The sequence below is a fragment of the Dama dama genome, chromosome 5 (genome assembly GCF_033118175.1).
Source record: "Dama dama isolate Ldn47 chromosome 5, ASM3311817v1, whole genome shotgun sequence".
Taxonomy (NCBI): domain Eukaryota; kingdom Metazoa; phylum Chordata; class Mammalia; order Artiodactyla; family Cervidae; genus Dama; species Dama dama.
Genome location: NC_083685.1, coordinates 72,117,826 through 72,127,394, shown reverse-complemented (window position 1 = coordinate 72,127,394; position 9,569 = coordinate 72,117,826). Strand labels below are relative to the sequence as shown.

General features: G+C 44.7%; 1 protein-coding gene across 1 annotated transcript in view; it reads left to right on the top strand.

Annotated features, from left to right (window-relative positions):
* Positions 1–6,663: 6,663 nt before the first annotated feature.
* CA10 (carbonic anhydrase 10) overlaps positions 6,664–9,569 on the top strand; it is an 820,075-nt gene continuing 817,169 nt past the window's right edge. Inside the window, exons 1-2 of the mRNA XM_061140932.1 lie at positions 6,664–7,183; positions 8,089–8,716. Coding sequence (XP_060996915.1) covers positions 8,656–8,716 — 61 coding nt within the window. The 5' untranslated portion in view covers positions 6,664–7,183; positions 8,089–8,655. The remainder of the gene's footprint in view (positions 7,184–8,088; positions 8,717–9,569) is intronic.

Genomic DNA, 9,569 nt, shown 5'->3' with positions numbered 1-9,569 from the left:
CTCCTGAGAAATCTGTATGCAAGTCAAGAAGAAACAGTTAGAACTGGACATGGAACAACAGACTGGTTCCAAAATGAGAAAAGAGTACACCAAGGCTGTATACTGTCACCCTGCTTATTTAACTTGTATGCAGAGTACATCGTGCAAAATGCCAGGCTATATGAAGCACAAGCTGGAATCAAGATTGCTGGCAAAAATATCAATAACCTCAGATATGCAAATGACACCACCCTTATGTCAGGAAGCAAAGAACTAAAGAGCCTCTTGATGAAAATGAAAGAGCAAGGTGAAAAAGCTTTTAAGCCAGCATTCAGAAAACTAAGATCATGGCAGCTGGCCCCATTGCTTCATAGCAAACAGATGGGCAACAATGGAAACAGGGAGATACCCCCCCTTTTCTTTTTCAATTCCAAAATCACTTCAGATGGTGACTGTAGCCATGAAATTAAAAGACGCTTGCTCCTTGGAAGAAAAGCTATGACAAACCTAGATAGCATATTAAAAAGCAGAGATAAAGCTCCTAGACAAAGGTCCATGTGGTCAAAGCTATGGTTTTTACAGTAGTCAGGTATGAATGTGAGAGTTGGACTGTAAAGAAAGCTGAGTGCTGAAGAATTGATGCTTTTGAACTGTGGTGTTGGAGAAGACTCTTGAGAGTCCCTTGGACTGCAATGTGACCAAACCAGTCAATCCTGAAGGAAATCAGTCCTGAATATTCATTGGAAGGATGGATGCTGAAGCTGATACTCCAATACTTTGACCACCTGATGCTAAGAACTGACTCATTGGAAAAGACCCTGATGCTGGGAAAGATTGAAGGTGGGAGAAGAAGGGGATGACAGAGGATAAGCTGGTTGGGTGGCATTATCAACTCAATGGACATGAGTTTGAGTAAACTCCTGGAGTTGGTGATGGATAGGGAGGCCTGGCATGCTGCAGTCCATGGGGTCTCAAAGAGTCAGACGCAACTGAGCAACTGAACTGAACTACACTGCAATGTACCATCAAATCTGCCATCAAATCCAAGACACAAATGTAAGAAAGACTGAAGTTATTTAAATAAACAAACTAATTAATTTTTTCAGAAATAGTTTACAGAATGCCTGCTATTTATTCATTCTAAATAAGTCTTCCACATTTAAAATCTTGCATGCAGAAGCCTGGATACTTGAGAGAGAGGGAGAGATGAATTGTAATGAAAAGAAGAAAAGTAAAGTATGGGTATTGCTAATTTCCAAACTGAATTTTAAGTTATTGACCAAAACTCTATAGAGTTAGCATGTACCTTCTCCTAGTTATTATTCTTCTGTCCTAATTTAAATAACAAATAAGGAATAGTATTTTATAGAAATAAAATATCCACTGTCTCTACCAAAAAATTAACTTTCTTATGTTGGTTATAAATTATAGAATGGGTGAGAAGAATCCTATTTCAAAAATACATCCTCAGAGACAAACTAAAATTTAATTTCTCAAGGTTCATGCTGTTGTTTTCACAGCATTTTATGGAGGATCTTCTATATGTATTGTAATAGATAAAAAATAAACCAGATTGCCAATCCTTTTTCTTTCTTTTTAAAAGCAAACCTTGTACCACATTTTTTGGTTCAAATTGTACAGGACAAGTAAAACTGCATTCTATTAACCATATGAGTGTATTTCTGTAAGTGTAGTTAATTTAAAATAGATTTAAAAAGTAAAAGACATGTCCTATTTCAAAAATATGTCAACATCTTAATCCCTAGAACTTGTAAATACCTTACCTTCTGTGGCAAAGGGAATTCTGCAATGTGATTAATTTAAAGATTTTGAGAGGGAAGTGATTATCCTGGATTATCCAGGGAACTCAACGTAATCACAAGGATTTTTATTTAAAAAAAAAAATGGGGGGTATCAGGAAGTAAAAGGAGATATGATGATTGACGCAGAGGTTGAAGAGAAGGCAGTGCTGAAACTGAGCCATGAGCAAAGGAATGAGGACAACCTCTTAGAAACTGAAAAAGGCAAGGAACGAATTCTTACCTTGAGACTCCAGAAACAAAGCTGCACATCAGACTTCTTTCAGAATTCTGACCTCCAGAACTGAAAGATTAAAAATTTCTGTCATTTTAAGCCACTCAATGTGTAATAATCTATCACAGAAGCAACAGGAAACTAAGACACTGCTTGGTGGCCTCAGTTTGCATGCTGAATTGTACGGTTATAGATCTGCTTTTGAGGTTCTTCTCTCCCACCTACTAACTCCTGAGGATATTAGCGCTCACAATCCATGTCATCATCCGAGTCTTCATCTGATCCTTTCTTCAATATAGTTCTCAATATAGTTTCACCAACGGTTTACCTGCTGTGTCACTTTCCATCACACTCTGCAGTTTGGTGTACAAACATGTGTTTCCTTCTGCTACCACCTCTACATCAGTTTTGGATCTGCTGCAAGACCCCTTATCATTGTAGCGTAAGTGTTGGTACACAAATTTTCTCACAATGTTATAGTGTTATCAATAGTCATCTGAAGATAGAGTAGAAAAGAAGAATATTCAAAGATACTTTTTAACTGGTTACTACACATGATTGCTCTCAAATACAGAATTACATGCCAATCTTACTGGTTTCCCTTGGGGTATGTTCCTGCCTTACTATAAAGCTTCCCCCTTGCCTAGCTCATAGCCCACATCCAAGTGGAAGAATCCAGCCATCACCATTAGGCATGCTCCTGAATTTACAGACTCCTTTGTCTCTCATCCTAACTCAGTGAGATGGAAGTATTCTTGCTTGGCTCCACACTAAAGCTCATCTAACAAGTTTTAATTTCTGCCCCAAGAATTGCTTTTCTCCAGGAATGACTGACTGGACAATCTTCACAAACTTCAAGGAAACTCTCCCCATCTAATACTAGGAAAGCTTATCATATGTCCCCAAGAAGGTAGTTACACTGTAACTTAATAGTCCAATACTAATAAAATATATAAAGATACAGAGACAACATTAGAGCTACTTCTTTGAGTGACAACTTCCAAATTAAAGAATAGCTCCTATAATTTTTGATGCTTCTCAAAGTCTGAGTAACATTTCACATCGATCAGCAACAGTGTGCTAAAGTTGAGCCTCTCTAAGCCTAGTCGGGCCACAGTTTATTAAATATATCCATTTCTGATTATTTATGATTATAGCCTGCCTCTATTTTTAAAAGCTAGTGATCTATTTTGATGGATAATCTTGAGATATAATTGACATAAAATAAACTTCACATGTTTAAAGTGCACAGTTTGACAACTTTTGACATATGTGCGTATCCATAAGCCATCAACACAATTAAGATAATGAATATATCCATTACTTTTAAAAAGCTTCCTTTTACTCCTTTGTAACACCTCCCTCCAGTCCATCTCCACTCCCCTGTCCGCCTTCCCAGATAATCACTATTATTCTTGAATTACATATGGCATGGAGACCAGAAACACATACTGAAATTGTGAACCTATTTTGCCTGAATATAGGTTGACCAAGAGAGCAGCGGGGAGGAGAGATGGATCTACTTTGTCTTCTAATATATAGAAGATCTGTCTTAGAGAAATGTACCCTGATGGATGTCAAATTCTCAAAAAATTTTATCAACCAGATGAGTCACTCCTTTTTCAGTGGGGCTGAGTATAAAGAAGGTGGAAAAATAAGACAAAGAATTTCAATACTGTTCTCTTCTAGGGAATGGAAGAGTTCCTTGCTTTCTTTGGGAAAACTGGAATTGACTCTCACACTTGGACTCAGCCAAGACTTTCTATTGTATGTGTAACATACTTGTGCTGAATTTGTAGTGGAGAAATGTAAAGTAGGAAAAAGACAAATATAGATATAGTGGAGAGAGATTCTTTGTAGTTATCAAGACTTGGGCACAAGTGAAAGAAGGACAGCTGGTAAGAAGCTGCCTTGTAACATGGGGAGTCCAGTTTGGGACTCTGTGACAACCTGGAGGGATGGGTTGGAGGGCTCCAGAGGGAGGGGATGTATGGATAATTATGGTGGATTCATGTTGTTTTACAGCAAAAACCAATACAATACTGTAAAAAGTTAAAAAAAAATTAAAAATATGAAAACAATGGATAAGAATAAATATTTTCTAGCTTCATAGTGTTTTTTAAATTTCTTTTGCTAGTTTCATGGGCTAAAAAACAAACACTTAAGTAAAGAGTGAAGACAGAAATTTTTAAATTAGTACATGGTTTTCCTGAGTTATTTTATGGATTAAGATGAAAAAATTCTTAGAAAACATGGGTTGAGCCTAGAAATAACTCAAGAAAATATTGAGTTTTTTTTTTCCTTCCAGAAAATGCTAACATGGAAACTAAATTTTGAAGGACTTTGAATTCACTGTTGTCTTCCAAGTGCCAAGAACTGAGTTGGCACTTAGGAGGCACTCACATTCTTTCATTAGCAATGCCTTGGAGGAAATTCTTTGGCAGTTCAGTGGTTGGGACTTTCATTTCCAAGGGCCCAGGTTCAATCCCTGCTCAGGGAACTAGGAACTAGGATTCCAAAAGCTGTGTGATACAGCAATAAAAGACAAACAAACAAAACAAAACTTTGATTACTCAATTTCCAGTGATCTTTTCTTTCTCCCAATTCTAGAGTAGTTAAGTTCTAAACTGCATAATCTACCATTACATTTCAATATGCCTTAATTTCTAGTTGTGGCCTCTACCTCCTCAAGATGACAAGATGATCCATTTTATTTTCTAGAGAGTAAAGGGAGATAGTCTGGCACAGAATCTGAATCTGAAATGCTTGACTCTGATCTCTACACTATCAATTAGTGAGACCTTGGACAAATAACCACTCTAGGCCTTTCTATTATCATCTGTAAAATGTAGATAATAACAGTATTTCCCTTATATATAAGTATATATAACAGTATTTCCCTTATATATAAGTATATATAACAGTATTTCCCTTATATATATATATATATAAGAAGATTATTCATGGAAGGGATTTGGCAACGCCTACTACATAGCAAACAATTGATACATGTTACTAGTTTTAGTTAAATACTATCCTATGAATTGATGTTTTTTGGATTTTTAATTAAAAAGACTTGGTGGCAGAGAGCTGATTAAATATTCTTTGAGAGGGCTGAAGGTGACTACACAGACTGAAAAGAGAAAAGTATTATTTTACTGGCATTGGCTTTTAAGTTAAAATATAGAAGGTAACATAGTTTATAAGCATCTTGAAAACAAGGGTTATGAATTTTTATTAACAAAACTCCAACGACTTGCCAGTGTGCTTGACTCATATCTGGCACTGGGCTAATAATTGCATAATTCATTAGCAAACAAACGGGTGCGCTGTATTCAGTCCCTCAGTGCTCAGTCCTGTCTGACTCTTTGCAATCCCATGTACTCTATCAGGCTCCTCTGTCCATTGCATTTTCTAGGCAAGAATACTAGAGTGGGTTGCCATTTCCTAATCCACCGAATGCTCCCCACCCAGGGATCCAACCTGAGTCTCTCGCGTCTCCTGCATTGACAGGATTCTTTACCACTGCCACTGGAAAACCCAGTCAGTAAATGAATCCTGGTCTAAAAATCCAGGCACTGTTCTGTTTCCAGAGAGAGCTCTCCTGCTGGCAAGCAGATTCTACTCCCAAGTGCAGAAGGTAAGTCACTGTCCATGGTTTCAAAAGCTCCCTAGGGTGGAACCTGTTCATCTTTAGCAAACAGCTTTCCCTCTCCCTTCAAAAATCTCTTTTGGGCGGAGCTCCCCCCCTCCCCCATGTATCCTAAAATGACTAGTTCTCACTATCTCGGATTCTTTTAATATTTCGAGATCTCAGAGTCTTTCCTGCTGAGCCTCTAAGCTCTCTGCATAAGAATCCTGGACTTCTGTCATCTGGGCCTAGATTTTTAATATGCTGACCACCTGGAGACCCTGGCCTTCATCTCAGCAAACAGATAGCTCAGTCACACGTCTGTCTTAAAAAGCAGTCGACTGCTTGTGGTTCTTTTTTTCGAATCCCTGAAGGCAGCAGAACTAAGCAGCGTTGGCTCGCAAAGTCTGCCCGGCCGAGGAAGCTCATGATATTCGCACTGCTCACTCTCCCTGCCCTCCATCCCAACCCCGCACCCGACAGCCAGTCTGCAAAAAGGCGGCTGCACTTCTTCCTGAACAGTTAGTTCAAGAATCCTGGGAATGCCGCACTGTAACTCCTTTGGTTCCAATCCCGCACTCTCACAAGCCACACTGCTTGGAAGACTCACTAACTTTACTGTGCGGATGAATGGTAACCATTTCCCTTCTTCTCCATCCTTTATGCTGTTATTAGACCGAACCCCAAACCTCACACTGAAATGGTTTCTAAACCCCCCAAAATAAAAAGTACAACCAAAAACAACCCTTGCGGGTTACGTGTCTGTCTTTGTTTTGTGTCCATCCGCGCTCGTGCAAAATCTCCAAACGTCATAGTTTGCAATCTGAACAAGAACGCAGAGCAATCCGAGATCTTTTCCGGGATTTCCCCTTCACTGTCCTCTTCTTCAGTACTCCCAAAGTGGTGAGTCTGGGGTTTTCTCAGACCTCTATAGCAGCCATAGAGGCAATACAACTCTGCACTTCTTTTTTTTTTTTCCCCTCTTGTTGCCAGCCTTCTCAAGGAAACAGTCCCGAGCCCAGGGTCTCCTTCCGACTTCTTCGCATCTACACCGCGAGCTGTTGACCGGAAGCAAGTCCTTTCCTGGCCGCGGAGGGGACCTTCTGCGGAACAGCGTGAGGCTCCTACCACAGCCTCCGCCTGGGCGGCTGCTGGCGCTCCTGCCGCCCCCACCTTCCCCGAGGCCTAGAGGAGCGGAGCTCTAGGCTTGTGTGTGTGCGCGCTCGCGCGGTTGGTGCGGGAAAATCTGAAGAAGCTGCTGAATATTGCTGGCAGTGATCTGAAGCCCAGCAAAAGCCTGTAAAGCACTTGAGCTTTTCGAAAGAAAAACAGAATAAACGAAAGAAAAGAAGCGAAGCTCGTTCTCCGAGAGCCCGGGTTTCCAATAGTGCTGTATCTTCCTGGAGCTAGGCAGAGGCGTGTTTGGCAGTGGCCACTGCCCGCACCCGGGCTTGGAAAGACGGGTTTTCCCCGTTTCAGGAGGAGGGAGGTGAGGGACTTGCAGGACCTGGTCTAGAAGCCGGCAGAGAGAACTCTGGGGTAAGTACTGTTCTGGCACCGGAGCGGAAAGGGGGCAGGAGGAGGTGGGCAGGAGAGGGACAGGAGAGAGGGAACGGAATGAATTATGCAAAGAAAAAAAAAAAAATCCCCAATACTCCACAGCGGAGGGAGCGCAGCGCAGCGCAGCACTCGCAAGATGAGTCCGCCCGTGTCCCCCGCGCCTAAGCCGCTGGCGCAAAGTTCTTTTTAAGGAGAGGGAAAATCTCCCCAGATCCTGTAGTGACAGCAGCCGCCAGGGCGGGGCAGAGTGAGGGGCTGCGGCTCGGTGCTGGGCCTGGGCGGCCGCGCTGCCCCGAAACCCGAAGCCCAGCGCTCCCGTCCTCATGGCCGCGTTAGGCCTCGCCTTCCCGCCGCGCCCTCCTGCCTCCGCCCCGAGCGGCTGGCGGCCGGGGTGACGCTGGGCCCGGGCTCGGCGAGACTGCTCACCTGGCCGAGCCCCTCTTCCGTCCCCCCGCCCCCGCCCGCCGCCTCCCCACGGAATCGGGAGGCGCCGGGATCCGTAGACGAGGCGATAACGACCCCTGCAGTTGCATTGCGGAAAATCGCGGCGGTGGCGGCGGCAGCAGCGGCGGCGCTAGTCGCGGACCATGGAAGCGAGGGAACTGGAGGTTCTGGGGAGACCAGAAAAATAGGAGAGGGACAGCAGGCGCGCGCGCCTTGGGAAGCCCGTGAGCTCGCGAGGCCAGCGGGGAGCCGACCCCCCACTGCCCCCGCTCCAAGCCCTGGAGGGTCGCTCGAGCCGGGTTCCGAGGCGGCACGCTGCGCGCAGACTGGGGCGGCAGGAAGGGTCTGCGGAGGCGGCAGGCAGTCTCGGGCAGTAACCCCTGCCTCTCTTTCTGTCCCTCTGTATGCTGTGTCTGCGTCCCTCTGGCACACGGGAGCAGGAGGAGAACGGCGCGGCGCGGAGCAGCCACCCTCTGACCATGCCCCTGTGAGGGGGGCGGACTTCGAGGGCAACTCGTCGCGGACTGCCGGGGCTTAGCCCGCAAACTGCGAGCGGCCAGGGACCCGGAACTGCGCGGCACGGCCCGGCGGGGGGCTATCGTCTTATGTCTTCTTGGGGAGCCAGGCCGATCGGGGTCTCGTTTTTGCAGGAAGAGCCCAGAGCTGGTGCGTTCGGCTGGCTGCTGCCGGCGCTGCTAGTGCTATTTCCGCCGCCTGTGCAAGGAGCAGAGACCGGTGAGCAAGGAGACCTCCCGGGCAGCGAGACATCGGTCATGTGTCAGCACGTCTGGGGCGCACATCCGTCGAGCCCGAGGGGAAATTTGCTGGAACAGTTCAAACTGTGATATTGATCTTGGGGGTGACGGTCCCTGGCCGACTATCCGGTGGAAGTGCGAGTGTGCGCTCGCTAGGAAGTGTGCGTGTGTGCATGTGTGTGTTCCTTGTGGGGCTCCCCCTTCCCCCCCTGTTTTCACGTCGAGTGATGCACTTGGAATGAGAATCAGAGGATGGAAATAGTCTGGGAGGTGCTTTTTCTTCTTCAAGCCAATTTCATCGTCTGCATATCAGGTATGGGACGCGTGCTGGAGTCACAGGCGGGTCCGGGTTATGTTGTGGTCTTTGGAATGTATGGGGTTTTATTGTGTGTAGACAATTAAGTAGCCTTGCGGCGTGGGACAGAAGAGGGATGGTGGCAGAGACCCTTTGAGCTCTGTGGGTTTACAGCCTTAAGAATTAAAAAGCTTCTAAGAAAGAAGAGGCAGACTGGTGTTGATTTTCAACTGTTTTCCTGGTTGAGAACTCTGACAAGGAAATATGAGCCTTGGCAACCCCTGCTGCCTTCCTCTGGCTTACAAAGTTCCCAAACTAGACGGCTCCTGGTTGAAAAAAAAAATAGATGCAGAGCCCTGCCCTAATATCTAGGCACTTTCAGGAAACTGCAGGAGGGTTTGGGGACTGGAGAGTGCCAGCAGGAACCAAAAGGATGTAGATATACTCCATGCCTTCCCCAAATGCATCAGAACCACCCCCAAATAAAAGCAAAATCTATCTGAAACAACACAGTATCATAAATACCCCTTTAAATCATGAGTTTTCCTAATTTCCAGTGGTAAGGATGTACTTACTGGCTCAGACTTACAGACATCAGGCTACTGGTGCCAGTGTGTGGATTTAGGAGCTAGTGGGAAGCCAGGGCATTGAAATGAATAAGGCAGAGCTTGTGCCTGGCTCTGTGTGTGAGCGTGAGTGTGTGTGTGTTGGGAAGGATTTTGATATCCAGTGTTCTTGTCAGTGCAGGAAGTTGAGGGTATGGTGTGGAGATACAAGAAAAAGCTCCAGGCTAAGCAGTATTTCCCTGTTCAGTTCAGTGCCTCCTCCCACTGACAGTGTCCACACCATTTCTTTCACATTTATCATTTAA